At 32.8% G+C, this 21,222-nt stretch overlaps 2 protein-coding genes across 2 annotated transcripts; both read left to right on the plus strand.

The window, feature by feature from the left end:
* The first annotated feature begins 10,309 nt into the window (after nucleotides 1–10,309).
* Nucleotides 10,310–15,336, plus strand: LOC114280971 (uncharacterized). Its single transcript, XM_028223388.2, has 3 exons — nucleotides 10,310–11,020; nucleotides 11,112–11,813; nucleotides 15,060–15,336. The coding sequence occupies exons 1-3, from the start codon at nucleotides 10,418–10,420 to the stop codon at nucleotides 15,153–15,155; spliced, it is 1,401 nt and encodes a 466-aa protein (XP_028079189.2). The 5' UTR covers nucleotides 10,310–10,417; the 3' UTR covers nucleotides 15,156–15,336.
* Nucleotides 15,337–17,718: 2,382 nt separating this feature from the next.
* On the plus strand, nucleotides 17,719–18,650 carry LOC114280972 (protein DMP5). The gene has a single exon (XM_028223389.2). It carries the CDS (start codon nucleotides 17,878–17,880, stop codon nucleotides 18,559–18,561), a length of 684 nt encoding a protein of 227 aa, XP_028079190.2. The 5' UTR covers nucleotides 17,719–17,877; the 3' UTR covers nucleotides 18,562–18,650.
* Nucleotides 18,651–21,222: the final 2,572 nt, after the last annotated feature.

The following is a 21,222-nucleotide window of genomic DNA, read 5'->3' on the forward strand; positions in this document are numbered from 1 at the left end:
TATTATTATTATTAAAGAAACACTGATCCAAGCATTTCCTCGTGAATACCAACAGTGGAAACACTGATCGATCACGATGGGGGATTGAGATCGCGACGGCGGAAGGTCTCTAAGCATTTCCCCATGAATACCCACCTCTGATCCAAGCATTTGTTCAAGCCCACCCTTTTCCATTTCTGTTACAACCTTCCCAACAATGATTAAAAGCATTCCATCAATTGTCTTCTTGTCACAGTTTGTGTAGACTTCAGAGAGTTTACCACGCATTAGCCAGACGAATCGGGACAAGAACTCATTCATGGTTCCATCATCCTTTGATTCTTCTTCTTGGTCACTGATTGGGTGATTAGAATGGGTGTATCTGTTAAAGGATAATTGAATTGGGTTTGGGAAATTAGGGTTTTTGATGAGAGTAGAGTCATGATTGGTATGTGAATGAGTGAAAGAAGAGATTGTAAGAGAGAAAGAGAGAAAGAGAGAGAGAGAGAGAGAGAGAGCTAGTTCTGGTTCACGCCACCGGAAATCGCCGTTGGAAATCGCGCCAGAAATCACCTCTCAAGTCTTGTCTCTCTGAAGAAGTGAACAGTGTTTGATAGAGCTTTTTTATATATTGGGCTTTTGATAATAGTTGAAGTTGATGAGGGGCATTTAAGTAATTTTGTCCCTTCCTTCCCAGCTTGCCGTTTAAGCTGAATCTCTTAAGCACCCCCATAGCCATTTCAAGAAAAAGTTGATTTTTGACTTATAAAAAGCTATGATTTGTATTATTAAGCTATACCAAACACAATGAAATAGCTTAAATTAAACTAAAAGCTGAAATATGCTGGAAAAAGCTCTACCAAATAGGCACACTAACTGTGACAAGAAGACAATTGATGGAATGCTTGTAGAATAATGTTTGCGAGCCACAATTTGTGTGGCTCAAATGGCTCAAAACTGCCAAAACGACGTCGTTTTGACATGTTTTGTGCTCAAAACGACGTCGTTTTGACAGTTTTGAGCCATTTGAGCCACAAAAATTGTGGCCTCTACCATTGCCCAATGCTTGTAATCATTGTTGGGAAGGTTGTATCAGAAATGGAAAAGGGTGGGCTTGAACAAGTGCTTGGATCAGAGGTGGGGATTCATGGGGAAATTCTTAGAGACCTTCCGCCGTCGCGATCTCAATTCCCCATCGCAATCGATCAATGTTTCTACTGTCAATATTCATGGGGAAATGCTTGGATTAGTGTTTCTTTAATAATAATAATAATAATAATAATAATAATAATATCATTTTCAGCCATTAATGAAATAAATTGTATATTAATTGATACTAATTAAGCCATTAATTGATAATAAATTAAAATGAATATAAAAAAATAATATGTTATGAAATCACAACATTAATATAAATACATGAATATAATTAATATGTAAGAAGAGAAGAACAAAAAAGAAAAAAAAATAAAATGAAGAAAAAGAAAAAAAAAATTAAGAGAATAAAAGAAAACTAAAGAAATAACTTGCACAATTTATTTCACAATTAATATTGATATAAATTGCACAATTTATTTCACAATTACACAATTTAAATAAAGAAATAAATTGCACAATTTATTCCAATGAATATTGATATAAGTTTATTTCAATTAAATAACTTCTATTAAAAGAATAATAATTGTTATATTATTAATTGTAATGAAAAAAATTTTAATAAAAATAGAATCACAATTTTTTCAAAATTGTACCAAATTAGGAGTTAGACTTTAATTGTATCAAATTAGGTACTAATTATATCTACTTCCATTAATGAAATAAAATTTTCAAAATTTAAAGCGAAGAAAATGACAAAATTACAATTTTTTTTTGTTCATAAGAGCAAAAATGACAATTACACAGCAAAAGCTATTTTACAACTTATTTACCAAACACTACTCTGCTACTTAAATCTATAATCTCACATCTGCTCCAAACATGTTACTAGCTTATATTCACAGCTGTAAGTTATAATCTATAATCACTTTCTACAACTCTGCCAAACAAGGCCATTGTCGTGCTCTTATCATGGTTATTATTTTATTTTAATTATGACAGTCATTAGTTATGCCTCGAACAATATTTGGTTATGACTTATTGTATTTCTTTTAGTTATGACTAAAAATTATTTAATTATAACAATTGTAAAACAAGTTATCATAATTTACATGTGGTTTATAAAAAATAGGATAAATTACAAGTACATCTTTTGAGGTTTATTCAAAGGGTTAGCTTTCTCTCATATTCACATTTCAATATGAGAGAACTTGAAGGGTCTGTGGAACCCACCACATATTTTGTTTCGATAATTTAAACCGTTCATATTTTGTGATTTGTCGAGTAGAATATTCATGCAAAAAAAAGATGATTGGACATTGGTAGTTATATGTTTGAATCAAATTTACATTACAAAAAATAGATCGTTATTCTTAAAATTGTATTTGCTGTCCTATTTTTAAAACAAATATGATTCAAACATATAGCTATTGATGTCTAATTATTTTATTTTTTACATGAATATTCTACTAAACAAATTCAAAAAAATAAACGTTTTGGATTACCAAAATCGGTTTCAAAATGAGCCTACCAAGCCTAAACGATCTCTCAAGTTGGAATGATATATTGAGAGAAGCCAAACGTTTAATTAAAATATAGATTGTCTTCTGTAATTTTAGAAATTACATCTCGTCACTTCAATTTATAATCACATAACAAATAACCTATTTTACTAATAAATTATTAAATTAATTAATAGTTTTAATGATGTCACAAATATATTTTAATTAATAATCTAGATAATTTTATTATTATATAAGAGAGTGGTTAGAAATCTTATTTTTTAATTAATTTTATTAAATAAAAAATTTTAATAAAAAAATATTTATAATTTTAAAAATACACAAAGAATAATTACATTTTAAACAAATCTGATGTATTTATATTTTATCTTAAAAAATAAGTGTGTATCAAAAGGCAGATAAAGAAGAAGAAAATGAAAGGAGAGTCGGCCCTCACCTTTGATACTTTTTTGTGCCTATGTGGTTATTGGAATTGTGGAGTGTGGTTCATGAAAGTCATTTTAAAACTTATTTTGGTAATTTAAATTATTTATTTTTTAAAATATATTGTATAAAATATATTTATAAAAAATTAAATTAATTAGATATTAATAATATTTTTATTTAATTATATTTATATCTAAAAACTAAATAATAAATGAAATTTAAAATATAAAATTTTATACAAATGTAATTTAATAAAATTATCAATATCAAATTAATTTAACTTTTTATAAATATATTTTATTTAATATACCCTAAATAAAAAGAGTTGATTATTTCCGAAATGAGAATACAACAGTAGCCACCCTAATTCCGTGCTTACCATTGTGGTTCCCAATTCTCAAAACCTTTTTCTTTCTAATCTGATCATCCGACTTCAACAATACTTCACTCAAACTTGAAGGCTGTGTTGGCCTTGTTGTGCATCTCACAGGTACATTACTCGATCATTTTTTTAATGGGTTTCAAATAGTTGTTTGCCTCTTACACTTTTTTGCTTTCTTCGCCTTCATGGGTTATGTATTTTACACTCTGTTTGTATCACTCGATCAGAAAATGGGAAAAAAAAATTATTCACCATGTTTGTTTCCAGTTGTTTGAAAATATTTTTCAGAAAATTTTATTTTTTTTGTTTTTACTGAATTTTTTTAATATTTTAAGCAATTTTTTTTTTTAAATTTTTAGATACACCTAACCTAAATACACTTAAAAAATATAATTTTCATGCAAAAATCTTTAAAAAATTCACTAAATACCAAAAATACAAAAATTTAATATATTTTTTTATATTTTTATATATTTATTAATTTTTTAAAATATTTTTTTACAAATCTTTTACTTTTTAGATATATGGATCTAAAAAAGTTTAAAAAATGCTTAAAATTTAAAAAATATTCACTCAAAGACAAAAAAATCCAAGAAAAATAAAAAACTTAATTTTCAGAGAAAACTGAAACCAAAACACACAAATTGTTTTGCCATTATCATGTTTGGATGGATAAGAAAAAAAAGTATGCGGCAGAGGGATATGGGTGAATTTTTTTTTCTCATGCTATATTTCAGTTGGTAATCTTAAGTGGCTTCCCTCCAGTTCAATCATGGACTGGACAGTATTGTTAGGCCTGAGAGGGCTCATTACAGGTCCCATTTTGATAATTCGAACTGTTCAATGTATAGAACTCGTAGAGTACTATATACATGTAAAAAAATCACGTTGATCGAATATCCATAACTATGTGATCAAATCAGTTTTGTATGAAAAAAATAGAAGGTAAAAAATAAATGGCTTACAAAAATTTGATTTGATCACATAGCTATCGATATCCGATCAACATGATTTTTTATAGGCATACAGTTCTCGACGAGTTCTACATATTGAACGATTCGGATTATCGAAACGGGACCTTTGATAGGCCCCCACAGGCCCAATAGTACCCTCTAGTCCGTGATCGGACTGGAGGGAAGCCATTCCCTAATCTTAATAGGAAAATGCAACAATGTGCACTTACTCATTGTAAAAAAAAGTTATAATTTTTGTTATAAAAGTTGCCATTTTTTTTGTGATGGTGAAGTTATGATGGATGAAATTTCATTTTACCTCCTAAACTATGCCTCGATGATCAATTTAACCTTTATACTTCTTATAATTTCAATATTACACGTAAACTATTTGATTTTAGATAAATTTTACTCTTGCCATTAGCTGCTGTTTATAATCAAACGAAAGTTGTTGACATGACACCGAAATTTCATTTAAAAATTTATTTTGCCCCCCAAACTATCTCCAAAATATCAATTAGACCCCCAAACTTCATATTGTTTAGAGGTCTAATTGATATTTTGGGGGTAAAATGAAATTTCAAATGAAGATGACAGCAAGTGCCGTCTAATTATAGATGGCAGGTGTGAAATTAACCCAAATTTGAATAGTTTAGGTGTAAAATCAATATAATTGAAAGTATAGGGGTTGAATTGACTTTCAAGTGATAGTTTGGGGGGCAAAATAAAATATCCTCGATATGATGTGCACCTAAAAGTTATGTATAGCTAAAGTTATATTTTTGTTATAAAAGATATGCATTTTGTGAGAAGCAAAAATTTATTTTTTGTTAAGAAAAAACTTTGTACTTTTTGTGACAAAAGTTATACATTTTGTGATAAAACTACGCTTTTTGCATAAAGTGCATACCATATGCACATAACTTTTAGGTGTACATCATAAATTCAGCATTCATAACTTTCATCACAAAAAAATTGTTAGTTTTTTTATCACAAAATTGTAATTCTTTTACAATAGCATTTCCCATCTTGGTATTATGACCAATACGTTTCTCAATAAATCGCACTAGTTTTTATGAAAATAAAATCTATAAAATAAGAGAATTATCTTTCTCGCTATGTCTCACCCAAGGTTTTAAAAAGAGGCCGCAACCGTTACGTAACGCCGTTACGTAACGGTTTTGGCAGTTACCGCCACCCGTTACGGCCGCTTTTGCAGTGTTATTGAGATTCACGGGTGTGTCGGCCGTAGCGGCTGCTGTAGCGGTCGTAACGGTGCCGTAACAGCTGTAACGGCCTGTTACGCACCATTACGTAACGGTTCCAAACTGTTTCTTTTGAAAAAACACACAAAAAAAAGTTGAAAATGGGGGAAGAGGGATAGAGAGAAGAGGAAAGATAAACAGAGAAAATGGAGGAGCAAGAGATAGAGAGAGAAGAGAGAAGATGAAGAACATGTTATTGATTTGTTGAAACTGTAAGACCCATGCTATTTTATTCAGCTGCTATCACTAAACCATTTTGTTTGTGTGTCTATCTATATATTGTTTGAAAATAATAATAATAATAAGTGTGGTCATTATCTATTTGGCTTGGTTAAAATATGTATATATATATATATATATTTAGGCTCTTATTTATTCTCTTACTTTTGTCATCGTTTATCTTATATATAATAGTTAGTGATTGATTTTTTGTATAATATAAAGTCATTAATTATTAAAATAAAATGTAAAGAACTCAGTTTATAGTGATTTAAAAATATGAAATATATTGGATCATACTTAAAAATTTACAAAAATTGATCAATATTTATTTTTAACCCAATAAATATGACCATGGCAAAAAAATATGTGTATCGGTAAGTTTTTTTCAAATTGTGCGAAAAATAAAAATATTCACGGTTCCGGTTACCGCAACCGTTATACTATGGCCTTTACACCCCGCAACCGCGTTACCGCCACCGTTACGGTGACAGCAACCGCTTTTCAGAACCTTGGTCTCACCTAATTTATAAACACCAAATCACTCCATCTAAATGGGGTGTTAAAGTTGGTGTTGGTTTTTTTCTAGTTGTTTCATTTTTTGAGGAAATTTCCACCATGTTTCATCGTGTCAATCAGTGGCGAAGTTAGGAATTGTTTGAGGGGAGGCAAGATTATGACAAATTATTGAGTAGGATCGAATTTGAACATAGTTTAGTTTGGTTTTTGATTTGGTAAAAAATTAATTATTAACAATTCAAAATTATTACATATCATACATGCAACTACAATAAAACTATCGCACCATTTAACTTTATAGAACTCTCAAGCAATAAGAAATGAAAATAAAAATTAAAAATGCCAACAAAATACACATAATAAAATAAAATGATTTCTTAGATTTATTTGTGAAGTAAATAAGGGGAGTCAATCTATGTCCATATTCTAGTCAATGGTGTGTTGTGTTTATTGGAGTAAGAATGGGAAAGATTTAGGGAACATATATGAATAATATTCTCAAAATCTTAGGCCAAAATGTAATTATTAAAAAGTTGAGGAGCGGCATGTGCCCCTCTTGTACCTATGGTGGCTCCACCACTGGTGCTGATCATGTCATGGTGTGGAGGGTAGAGAAATATATATTTGTACACCATATATGTCCAAAAGTGTATGTGTATGACATACAAACAGGTAACAAAGGTTCTTGGGAAAATCTAATCTTTAATTTCTTTGTTCATTCTTTGTTTTGTTTTTGTTTTGTTTTGTTTTTTTTTTTTCCCACTTAAACTACACATTTTCCATAACTAGAAGGCTTTGACTTGCCTGGTAAGAAAAAGGCTTAGGTTAATTGGTATCAATGTCTTTGCAACAAGGTGAGAAAAGAAATGGTAGGGATGTAGTTTCTTAACTAGATGAGAAAAGAAAAGAAAAGAAAGATATTGATTTTTTACCCTTGTGTTTGGATGAACAATAAATAAAATAGGACATGTTTGCCATTTTATTTTTAATATTTTGTGTGTATAGGTGATATTTAGCGAGAAACAAAAGTTACTTTATAATTATTTATTTTTTTGCAAAATACCTAAACTGGCCATCTATACACAAAACATTAAAAATAAAATGACACACGTCGTCTTTTATTTATAAAGTAACATTTTTTTTCTAGCCAAATATCACTAAATTTGGTGAGAGAGAAACAAAACATGGGTTGCAAGAGAGTTCTTTCTTTCACAATTCTCATAAATTTTCACCTCCTCAATCATCCAAAAGGTGATGAAAGTTCTCTTTCTCATAATTTCTTTTCTTTTTTTCACTAAACCCCTCAATCTGAATGGGTTTTTGGTTCATAGAAAGGCCACAAGTATCCCTTTCTAAATGGAGTGAACAGTTGATTAAGATGTTATCACTTGGTGTGTTTGCTAGATAGTTGGAGAAGTTGCTATTTCTACTTTGCGTGGGAATTGGGAGTTAGTTTGAATTCTATCCAACGAATTAGAATGCAATTTGCCCGGGGGGTCATCTGAATTGGTTGATTGGTATGCTTCCCACACAACTAAGAAGAGTTTGAATCTCCTAACTAACCTGGTCTGAGGATGGGGGCTCCCTTATGTCACATGGGGTTTACCTGTTGGGGTGGGTCCAATGGGCCCTACCTTGGAGGGGTTCATAATAAAAAATAAATAATGAAAAAATAAAAGAAGAAAAAAAAAACCCATTGTTTTGCTAGAGAGGTTGCAGGCTTTAAACAAGGACATTGGTGTATATAATTCAAGTGCCAATGCCTAATGTGTAATGTAAATGGCTTAGGGGATTTTCTTGAAAAAATAAAATGTGCGAACGAAGTGTGGGAAATGAAGATGGTAGTGGAAAAAGTGGGATCTGGTTGTAGGTTGGGATTATGAAATTCTATTAACAAATATTGTTAGGGATATTTCCCCAGGGTAGCATGTTCTAAATGGAGAATGGCATGGAAATAAAGTTTAGGAAGCGGTTTAGTGGAAAAATGGGTCTTTGTGCTACTTGGTGATGAATAAAGATGTTCTAGATGTGAATTTTATGGTCGAGGGAAGAGAAGGATGCAATGGAATCCTGGTTTCATGAAAAACCTTCAACATTGGGAGCTTGAAGAAGTTTGTTCTTCTTTGAAAAATTTGGCATTAACATTCAATGGAGAAGGATTTACCTGTGCATAGGGGCCTGCAGAGAGTAAATTGTATGTTCCAAGTGAAGTGTTTCCATGATTAAGTAGTGGTCTTGTTTTCCTTGACTGGATTTGCTTGAATCATTCAATGCTTGGTGGTTTAAGATTAGGAATGGAGATTGCAAAAGTTGTGGAAGGTTTTACCAATTTGTCTACCTTGGAAATGTGGAAAGAAATGTACAACAAAGTTGTTGGGTCTACAAGTTACCTGCAATAATGGATTTTTTTTTCTTGAGTCACTTCCATTTGGTGTCCACTGGCTCATACTTGTGCCAGACTCGCCTTCTGGAGTGGTTTGGATAGTCTGGTTTCAACTTCTAAGGTCAATTTATTCATCAAAACAGCATGCTTGCTAATTTTTTTCCCCCTTGTTTCATTCGTCTTCCTATCTTTTTGCTAGTTCTCCTGTTTTTCCTTCAATTGTTTCTTCTTACTTTCTCTAATACTATTTTGGGTTGTTCGATGCTTTAAATAATTATAATAAGCCTTATAAACCTGGGTCATACTATTGGATATTTGGTCGGGCTCGACCCAAATTTGGGCGCACATGGTGGCATGGCCCGATTACCTTTTGGCAGTAGAGAGATACAAATTTGATTACTCAAATCCTTGCTACCTTCGAGATTAGGGTGGTTATCCCAATCACACTATTTGGGAAGTGAGAGACTGTATGCATAAAATCCTATACATCTTTTCTCTCTAGACCTCCATAATTGTCCTATAGTCTATTTATGGCATCTTCCAATATTCTTCCTCTCTGCCAATATTGGACAATATAGGGCCTTTGTATTATAGAATAATGGGTTGCACTCATACTTGTGGTATTACTCCATTGCTTGAGAGATTTGTTTGCGATTGTTCGAGTATTTTGGAGCATGCTATTTGCTTTTGTTTAGAAAATTATTGGTTGGATTCAATTTACAGTGAATTGAGGTAAGTCCGACTATGTTTTTCTTCCACTAATATGTTGGTTTACACATACCATAAACCCTTCTGCACTTCAATCTTTCCGAATCTGTTCAACAACGAGTAAACCTTTAGTGCATGATAATTTTGTTGTGGGCCATTGGTGTTTTTTGCCTTGTGTGACCGTGTCAGTGTCCAAAGGCTTTTCTGCAATGGAGAAGTCTACTAGTCTACCATTGTATTCATCCAATAAAAACGCCACTTGTGGCGGCACAAGGGCACAGCAAGGTATGTTGCTAAAGGTTTCAATATATGCTATTTCAGATTAGCACTATTTGTTATGTTGTCATAGGGTGTAGACCTTAAAAAATATCTTGTGGTGATGGCATTATTTGGCATAAAATATAAAAAAAATTTAACATATAAGAAATTGATTTGAACTTATGATGATTATCTAAAACTCGTTTTAATTGATATATATTTTAATGTTGATATAACTTTTGCCACCTTTTATTATATCATCGTCATCCTTGGGAAGAGGAGGATAGATATGCCTTCGAGTGTACCTTACTACCTTTTGTGCCCAGAAATGGTGTAAAAGTAAAAATAGATATCATTTTTTTTTGAAAAGTAGCCATTATATGTCGTTTAATTCCCCCTCCCCTTAAATTATGCACTGGTTAATTAGGATTATGGAATTGTTGATATAATTAAAGATATGCACTTGCATTTTGGATCGTGATGATTGATATATTTGGTAGTCAATTATTAGTTTTCTAACACAGAGTTCAGTCATTGCATAAGCACGTACATTTTATTTACTATTGGTGTGATGAATAGCTTTTGACAAGTTCTTCAATTACTTACTTTTTGTAGTGATTGATACACAGGATAGATCCAAGAAAAGCCAAAAGTTGTTTAGCAAATGCTTGTTTCTTCAAGTTAGTCAGTCATTTTCATTCAAGATCATGGAGAGCAAAGCTTCTCAAAGCATAAGTTTTAATATCCTTGTGGAGAAGGAAAAAAACCGAGTTGTTTTTGTGGAGTCAAATAAGGATTTTGTTGACATTATATTCAGCTTCATGACAATGCCTATTGGAACAATCATTAGACTCGCTCGTGAGCACTCATTGAAGGGTGAGATTGGCTGCTTGAAAAACTTATATGGAAGTGTAGAGAATCTTGATGAGGAACATTTCAAAAGTGGGTTCAAGGAGATAATACTTAATCCTCGAAGTGCAGCTGAAATCTACTGTAGGAATCTAAAACTAAATTTGAATGGAAGTAACAACGGCAAATATTATGTGTGTCGCAGTGGTAATTGCAGTTTTGTGAGCTGTACTGAATCTGCTTGTTGCCGCTGTGGAAACCCCTTGGAACTTGAGGTAATTTTAAGTCTAGCTCCTGAAGATGACACAGGGTTTGTAAAACCAACTGCACACTTTATGATAACGGATGATTTTCAAGTATTGCCAATGTCCACTATGACTGGCTTATCTCTGCTTAGCAAACTTGGAGTGATGGATGGGAGCAAAATAGAAGAGAGAACTGTGAACATCGGAAAGGATGAGGTAATTAATAAATTGATTAGTTGTTTCTCATATTACACAAACAAATTCAATGTTTTTTCGTACCATTTTACAGTACATCTCTTTCTCTTAGGTTCTGAAATTGCTAAACTGTTCATTAGCATCAAGGACTCCCTTCTCTAACACTTTTATGCAACCGCCTATCGATAAGACTAATGTTGTGATTCATCGTGGAGAATATGGACCAAGAACAGATAAACCTCAAAGCGATATGAACACAACAACTAAACATTCAAAGATAAACTTGAAGCTTATCATCCACAAATCTAACAAAAGGGCATTGTATGCTGAAGTTGAAGAAAATTTCATTGAGCTTCTATGCAGTTTACTTGTACTTCCAATTGGTTATGTCTTCAAAGAATTTCCAAGTTTGCCCTTCAAGGGATGCATGGATAACATATACAAGAGTATCCAAGATTTTGGCGATGACAAGTTCTTCCAATCAGAAGAGATGAAGGCAATTCTAGTCGATCCAAAACTAGCCCCAGGTCTTGCTTGTTGTAACAAACTAATTGGCATTGAGGAAGCTATAAACCCATCATTCTCAACCTTTCGTTCCTTTTTTACAACAAGATGCTCTGAGTTGAGTTCAAAGCCCCCTCCTGGGGAAGCTAAGATGAGCAGTGGATTTATGAAAGGACCGTCCATGTTCATGGTGACAGACAATTTGCTCATAAAACCTATATCTCCAATCTCAGGCATATCTCTTATGAACAGGTTAAAGGTTCCCCTTAGTGATGTCGGCGAATTGGAGGTGACCATGGGCAAGGATGAGGTAATTTAACTACTGTCAAGTTATTTCTATTGAAGCATTTTAAGGAATTAGCACAAGCCTTACTTGCTACGTCTAGAATCCATTGGCTTGCACAGTTGCACCACAAGTTCACCATGGGTCCTTCAACTGTCAAATTCTAGGACTAAATTCACTTTACACCATGTGGCTTGATCCATGTGCGTATTGTTGAATAGCTTGATATACATTGTTGGGGCAATTGGTGACTTAGAGTAGTATCATAGCTCAAGTTGGTAGGTCCTTGGGTTCAAGTCTCTCCATTTGCATTTGGTTCCCTTTTGCATTCTCTTTTCTCTTAATGAATGGATGTTTGTATCTCCATGTGCAAGATGGGGTCGCACGTGAAGGAGGGTGTTGAATAACTTAATATACATTGTAGGACCATTTCCTAACAACTTGAACTTTTGGGAAAGCGGGTGACTTAAACACAAATGATCCCTTGTCATTTGGAAATAAGTAACTAGGCTGCTATGGTGTATGGACCAAAGTGTATCATTACTTTTGTCAATGACACATGTAAAATTGGTGACTTAACACAAATGACCCCTTGTCATTTGGAAATGAGCACCTAGGCTGCTATGGTTTGTAGACTAAAGTGTATCATTACTTCCTTCAATGACAGATGTAAATTATCCAAATACTCTCATCGTCTTCCTTTGAACCTATATATATACACACACTATGGATAACCAGTGAGTAGAAAATAATTGAGGAAAAAAAATTGTATGCTATTCGAGCATACGACTTTTCAAATTAGACCAAGTAAAAACTTTAAAAATGCATTTTCAAAACCATTCGTAAGTAATTTAGTGAAGACTAAACGCATGCAAGTGCTACAGAAAAGTCTAAGATTTTAAGCAAACAACAAAGTCTAAGTCCTATATCAACACGAAAACATATAAAAAACAGACAAAACACACCTGCCAATACTTTGCAATACAAAAAAATACTAAACAATAAATTAAGCACACCAACCAATGTTTTGCAATCCTAAAGAAAATAATAAATACTAAACAAAGCACACCAGCTAGTACTATTGCTATCAATCACATATAGAGGAGGAGGTGCGAGAGATAGGGTGATGGTCAACGATATTGATGGAGGGCTGCTGTCGGTGGTGGGCAGATCATGGTGTAGCTCTTATTCTGCGTAAGTTGTAGCCTCATATCCCCCGAATTAGGGGGATTTGGTCAAAACCCGCTCATAGTAAAACTTTAATGTATTAAGGACAAGCACAAAAAGTTTTCCTTGAAAAGTCCAAAACATTCCACTATTACCAAAATATACTTAGTTGAGTAATTTTATATTTTAAACTTTAAAATAATATAACTTCTAATTTAGATGTCTGTTTTTAATAAAATTAGTATTTTTAGAATTCTTTTATCAAAATCTATCAAACAAGATCTATGTTGACTATAAAATTCTTATAAATAAATAAAAAAATACTGTCGAAATTGACGTAAACAGTAACATGTTACTCTGGTTCACAGTAACAATTTACTATTACAGAAAACAGATTACATAGTAGATGAACCAACCAAAAATATACATACACAACATTTTTAAACTTGGATAAAATAAATAAAAGTGTTTCTCTTCAAAAGATTTCTGTGAGATATATATACGCATGGGCAATATTATCCAAGAAAGAAAAAAAATATTACTCTGTCCTTACTCAATTATGCACTTCCTCAGGGGTTTAGGAAGAAAAATAAATTGGATTGTCATTTCACCAAATAAGGGTCCAATAGAGGGGTTTTGGCTAAATTTCCCCATCAATTAACAATGGAGAACAAATGCTAAGGGTGCTTTGTTCCCTTTGAAAAATTGGGGTGCTCTCTATATTCTCCAAGTTGTAGAATTGAATGATGATCACCACAACAATTAGCAAAATATGGAATATATCGACAATGATAAAAGGTAGGGGTATGATTATGTATGCCCAACCCATCCCTAATTTCAAGATCTCTTAACTTATTTATGTTCCAAGATTCAACTCTTGAAAGTGAGTGAGTTTTTTGCTTTGGGTCTTTTGAAAATTGGGGCTATGAGATTAGGTGAGAGAGTTGGGTGTGTAGCATAGGTGTCAGCATCAGGGTTTGTGATTGAGAGGTTCGTTTTGTGTTGCCATACATGAGTGGCGAAAGGGCAATGGGTGAGAGAGATGTGCAACATTTTTTTTTTTGTACATTTAAAGATAGTGTCTGAAAAAATATCCACGTAGGCACATGGCTTTCTCACAACTTGTTAACATGGATAGAAAAGCAATGCAATGTACTTTGGTGCACAAACTATAGGGAGCTATTTGCTTATTTCCAAAATGACAGAAGTGATCCACACATGGGACAAACCATGGGAAGGTAAAGTCAAATTTGCTCATTATTAAATATTACTGGAGATATGTTATAAATTCAATTGATGCAGAGTATAAAAAGCTCAAGGAATGCTAAATTCAAAGAAGCAATGATATTTGGATATTGGCATTATGTCAAAGAGAAATTGATAGGAATCTTAAATAATTATGTTTATAGTATTATTAGAGTTTTATTTTATAATTCTATTTTTGTTTTTTAGGATTTTAAATATAGGGGTATTTTGGTAATTTGCATAATTTCAGAATTTGTGTTGTGTTGGGTCGCCCGTGGGTTGTCTTGTGGGACAAGTTATCTAATTAGTCTTTGTTTTGTTTCTTATTTAGTTTTATATTAATTTTGAAAGTCAAAAATATTATAATAGTTTCCTTTTTTTATTATAGTTGGTTTAGGAAGTCTTCTAGTTCTATATAAGCCATGTAATGTTTATATTTTGGGAGAGTTGATATTTTATAAAAATTTGAGAGCTTTGAAGTTTCTTTATGGATTGTGTGATGCAATCAAACCCTAGGTGTGATGCCTATGGAATCTAGGAGTGATTCCTAAATCTATCTCTTTCTTTCTTTCTTCAATTCCTGCAACCTGTTCACAGTACCCTAAAACAGCCCCTAACCAGTGTAAAACCCACAGAAAGTCTGTTTTACAGTCCTTACAGCCTTGTCCCTAATTTCCCTACATCATCAATGTTTTTAAAAAATTGCACTCACATCACGACAAATTCTCACAAAAGTTCATAGAAGAACTGCATTCATCATTGTGTCAAAATTTGTTGTCTCACCTCACTCTTCTTGCTGTTTCAATATCTTGACTGTATTAGTCCCATTTCACTAACTTGTGAATACATCCAAAAGTGCAGGCTTTGCGTCTATTGGTGGCTTCTTTGATATCAGGATCTGCTTTGACCAATGCTTTCAAGTCATTCATGCTTAGGGAGCCACAGCAAGAACCATGAGGTAATGTAATATTTGAACAATGGCAGAAACTCTACCAGGATGTAATAAATGGCTGAACATATTTGATTCAGCTTCGACTTATAGCTTGTGATGCAGAAATAGCTTGCTTATTATATAAGCTGAAAAAAATCTGATTATTGAGTATCAGTGGAAAGTGTGCTTTTAGCTTTTGTTTTCTAATTATTTAGTATTTAGCTTGCAAGAAGCTGCACCAAACAGACTCTCAAGTCCATGTCATTAACTGGTCTTAGACCCAGTGGTGGTGACCATGACTAACTTGGAGAAGCAATTTTGACAGTGCTAATGGTCAGAGTATTGCTGGAAAATATGTTGGTGTAGTAAGAGGCCCATGTGTTATTAAGCAATGGAGAGTGCCCTCTAGAAAGGCTTCATTGGCATAGCATAACTTCTAAGTAGTGCCTTCTAAAAGACATCACAATTCACAATATGATGATCAGATAAGGAGTGACTTTTGTGTGAGAGTCCAAAGCATGAGTTCTCATCTATATAGAACACATTGATATCCCAGTGATAAATTGGCTTGTCATAGAAAGAACACAACAAAAGTCAGGGTTTATGATAATCTGATTAGGAGTGATTTTTTTAAGTGCTAAGCATGAATTGTCTTCTACATAGAATCTGCATGGATAGCCCAGTGATAAAGCTGCTTGCCATAGAATGAACTATAAGTCTGAATGTCCTAGGTTTGACTGCTCTTGGTGTTGCATTCGATTGTAATTGATACACATTATTTGCAAGCATTCAGGGTTATTCTGTCAGTTTCTTGTCTTTTGTTTAAGTAAAATAGAAAATCACTTTTTTTTTTGTTTGGTTAAAAAAAAAATGTTTTGATTTCACAATAAATGAAGATAAAAGCAAAGAGATATGTTTAGTTAGTTGTTGAAGATGGCTGTCGACGGTAAGGATGGTTAGATGTGGTGGCCGTGAGAATGTCGTTGGAGGTCATAGTAGGGTGCTTGAAGGTGATCGGAGGGTCGCCGACGGCCGCTCCATTGGGGGGTGGTAGGGGAGGGAGGAGAGAATGAAAATTTATTTTTAAATTAATTTTTTTTTTCTTTCAAAATTTATGAAATTGATTCCATTTTAAAGAAAATGAAAATAATATACTAAATAAGTTTTTGTTTTCAAAAACAAAATGGAAGCGTTTACAACATTATTGGCAGCAACTATTAGAAACCAAATATTTTTCTCTTTTCTATAAAATTACGCCATTTGAACCAAACAAGCAAATTTTATAATCCTAATTAGATAGGCTTCTATTGACTTCTTGTTAGGATTACCTAGTTAGATAGGCAATAGGGTGTTGACAAAGATGTTTGGGTGGGCAATTAAAGAGATTTTCAAGAAAATTTCAAGAAGATCAATATAATTATTATTTATCAAGTGAATTGTATCTGATAAATGATAAAAGCTGCAAAAGCACACATAACAAGCAAAAGATTGGCCTAATTAAACCATATATAAACAATAATGTTCTGGACCCCCTTTCCCTCCCACCCCCTTTGACCCCTCTTAATATGATTGGCTAGTTTTTTTTTTTTTCCTTCTCCTCCAATCACCATATGTGTGGGGGGTGATGGGGGTAGTGATTGGAGGGGTCTCAATCATTACCCAATTTGAAAAGCAAGATAACCCAAAATAATAATAAGTCAAGGATACTTTAGGGACTATGACCAGATTTCCACAACAACCCACTTCTGGATGGGTTAATAGGTGAACAAGACACAGCTAATAAGATGAATCTATTTGCTTTAATTTGTTACCCAGATATTAAAGAATGATAAAAGGGTCTACTAAAAATGCAGGTCATAGGATTCAATCCTGATATCCTATTGATAAAAAGCATCTCATCCATTATATCAATCCTTAATTTCAAACACAAATGCTATCGTCCTAGAATTTTGGTCCCAAATTTTTTTGAATAAGGTGTTTTTATAGTGGAAATTGAGTTGGTATAGTCCGGGTCCGAGTATAAAATGAATTTGAGTCACAAAATGATATTTCTGAATAAAATTTGAGATAAATTTTCTAAGATTATAGTATTATTGAATCTCAAATGATCTAAACATCAAACTATGATCTATTTTGCCACCAAAAAATTTCATTTTTCATAATGACAACTCTGCATTAGACAAACCTACCTGAATGCACCTACAAAAAATGAGAGGTTATTTGATGGTCTCACTGGATTCGAAATATTGTTTCACATCATTTATTTTATGACTCATATTTAATCGTCTTTTAAAAACTAACATAAAAATGATAAATTCTAGTATTTCAACTAATATAATACAAATTAAAATACCCGATGAATTTATCTTGAACTATATTATAATTTTCCTTAAAAATAGTAGTTAAATAGATATATATCATGAAAACCATACATACAAATTGATATGTTGATCAAGTCCTCTATAACGTCACGCATGCGACCATGAGAGCCGACACATTAAATTGATCATGTCAAAAGGATTGAAATTTCACTATCTTTCAACACAAGCAACAATATATATGACTTGTCCCTCACTTCTTTTCATGAAACCACATTTCCTTTAATTACCCTTCTCTCTCCACCACCACCACCACCGCCATCACACCAATATCCTGATAAAATATATCCAATCTGCCTCCATCCTACCGCTACTATCACCATCATCACTATCGTTCGATATATCCATATTCTCAAACTCCAAAAAAAAAATGTCTCTTAGAGCAAGACCAACTCCGACCAAGGAAACATTGGTATCTGATACAGCTTCCTCAACCACCACTTCTGATTTTGCCGGTGATGATGTACCCGAAACCCCAAAGCCCCAACCGCCACCACCGTCCCTCTCACAACGTGCTCTCTCCCAAACCCTAACAGGCACAGCCAGCTTGGCGAAGCTCCTTCCAACGGGCACCCTTCTAGCCTTGCAACTCCTCACACCCATCTTCACCAACAGCGGTTCATGTGACTCCACCACGCGCCCCATGACATTCATCCTCCTTGTCCTCCTCGCCCTTTCGTGCTTCCTCGCTTGCTTCACCGACAGTTTTAGGTCGTCTGACGGGCAAGTTCACTATGGCTTCGTGACATTCAAAGGGATGTGGTTGTTTGATTCCCCGACTGCAGCAGCTTCGAGTTCCGGCCTCCCTGACTTGAGGAAATACAGGCTAAGCTTCATTGATGTTGTTCATGCAATATCATCTGTGTTTGTGCTTGTTGCATTGGCTCTAAGGGATAAGAATGTGGTGAGTTGCTTTTATCCAATGCCTGCTCATGAAACTCAAGAGGTTTTGGACATAGTTCCTATTGGAATTGGGTTCTTATGCAGCTTGTTGTTTGTGGTCTTTCCTACCAGAAGGCATGGAATTGGTTATCCTGTTACAAGCAGCACATAATTGTTTCCTAAATTTATTTATTTAGATGAAATATTGTACAAATATGATTAATTTATTTTGCTAAATCAAATAAAGACAAATTCAACCAATTTCATGGGCTTCATCAACATTAACATGGTCATATTTCAAGTAACTTATTGGAGTTGTTTATAATTTTTATTATTTTGAGAGTCTGTGCAGGTGTTTGGATACTTATGGTTGATTCCCTTATTTTGAGATAATATTAAGCAATTAATAAAAATAATAATATCTTATCATGTTATCTAATAATATAAAGGAAAATGCTCCGCAGCTCGAGAAAGTGAGGCTCGAATGGCGCGAATGGTACGGAAAATATTATCTTACCAGTAAGAGAATAAAAAAATACCCTAAAACGATGTCGTTTTGGAATTTCGAGCCACGAAAAATTCGAGCTACGAATCGGAACCGTAATATAAAACAATTAAAAAAAGAAAAGAAAAGAGCAAGTAATATATAACAGTCATTTTTTTGGAGCTTCCTAACTATCTCTTAGGATTTATTTGGGGACTAATTTTTTTAGTGATTTTTTACAAAATGATATATAAAATAATAAAGAGAATTAGTTGAATTTTTATATTGCCTTTTTGACTAAAATCTTCTCCTGTAAATGATTCGGTTTAGTCAAAATTGAGGGAGAATTTAGCACCAAATTGAACTTTTCGATTTTGATAATTGAGAAACCAAAACAAACCATATGATATGATTTGGTTTTATTATTGATTTGTATGGAAGAAAGATTCCCATGAGATTTTATAAAAATACATAAAATCTCACATTAAAAATAAATGAAGAAAAATTGTGAAAGTTGTTCTATACCTTCCTCCCTAATTTTTATTACAAAATATCTATTATTTGTTACTTAAAGAATTAAAATATAAAAATATTTAAATATAATATTTTAGTCAGTTCGGTTTGTACTAATGTAAAATTTTTCAAAACTGAAAAAAATTATAAATTATGAAAAATAAACTAAAAATTAAAATTTTGATCAATTTGATTACGTCGATTTTCGTTAAACCCCTTCCCTTAATATCACTTATTTCTGCTTTTAGTTTGTCAATTAACAAGGAACTCGGTTTCAAAGAGGGAAGCTAGTTGGAAGATTAGATGGATATTTTTCACGAAGAAACAACTCTAATTTGTTTATTTTTTTTATTATAAACAACTCTAATTGATTATGGAAGTTTCATACTTCAACCTACCAAGTAAGAAAAATAAGCATATTCAATGCTTTTGACCAATAAAAGATAGTTGATTTGGGGTTCTTTAGGAAGGGCTTGAGTTTTTTTTTATGGGATAGACTCCCCTTTATATCTTCATCTCTTTATATTTTTTTTATATTTCTTTTGTAGGTCTTAATTCGGATCCGCATTAATAATATAAATCGTCTATCTTATAAGTTTCGTAATAGAAGTTATTCGTGCAAAAAAATGAGTTCCATCGAAAAATTATAAACACAGGAACAAAAAATAATTTATTTTATAAAATAGATTGTTTAAGTTTACAATCACATTTGTGATTTATTTTATTAAACAAAATGCGATTTTTTTCTTAAGTTTATAATTTTCCTATGAAACTTATTTTTTTGCATAGATGACCTTTATTACGAAACTTATGAGATAAATAGTTTGAATCATCAGTACGAATCCAAATTGAGAACTATAAAAAGAATATGGAGAAATGAAAATATGGAAAGGAGCTTATCATGAGCCTTTCACCCCTTTTTCATGCCTCTAGAGGCCTTTGAAATTGGGGTGATTAATTGATGGTCATGGAACATTGTTACAAACTATTTATTATTTGATATTTGTCAAATTATTTTTCAAAATATTAACAAAAAGTATTAAATCCCACAATTTTAACTAATAAATATCAAATTGGGACACCATGTGTGCTTGTCCCAAGACCATCACATAATTTTCTTTTTGAAATTGAGGATATGTTTGGAAAGAGATTAATATGGTTAAAAAGTTAAAAAACTATTTAAAAAATTAAGGTCATTTATACTACGGGGTTGTTTGGGATGTCCTAAATAAGTGCACTTTTTGAGTTTTTGGACTAAAAAGTAGAGGGGAAAAAAATGATTGTAACTTTTTAACTTTTTACAAAAAAATGTGTATTAAAATATTGCATAAAATAACAAAATTACCATTTTACCCCTAAATATATAATTGCCAACTGACAGTGATGGTACCGTCATGCATACGGTTGGCAGCAAGATGTATAGGACCAGATTGTCTACGGTGCTATTCAGACTAGACGGTATTATTCAGCCCGTGGGGGCCCACCATGGGTCCCATTTTGATAATCGGAATCGTTCAACGTGTAGAACTCGTCGAATACTATATTCTTATAAAAAATCACGTTGACCGGATATCGATAGCTATTTGATCGGATTAGTTTTTTGTCAAGCGTTACTTTGTGCACCGTCCATTTTTTTATACAAAAATGATTTGATCATATAGTTATCGATATTCGATCAACATGTTTTTTTACAAGCATATAGTATTCGACGGGTTTTACACATTGAACGGTTCAGATTATCAAAATGAGACTCGTGATAGGCCCTAATGGGCCGAATAGTGATAACTTTTTGACTTGTACTTTTGTACCAGCGGCACTACAGACAGCAACACATCA

This window comes from Camellia sinensis, chromosome 5 (assembly GCF_055761805.1).
Source record: "Camellia sinensis isolate YWXY chromosome 5, ASM5576180v1, whole genome shotgun sequence".
Classification (NCBI taxonomy): Eukaryota; Viridiplantae; Streptophyta; class Magnoliopsida; order Ericales; family Theaceae; genus Camellia; species Camellia sinensis.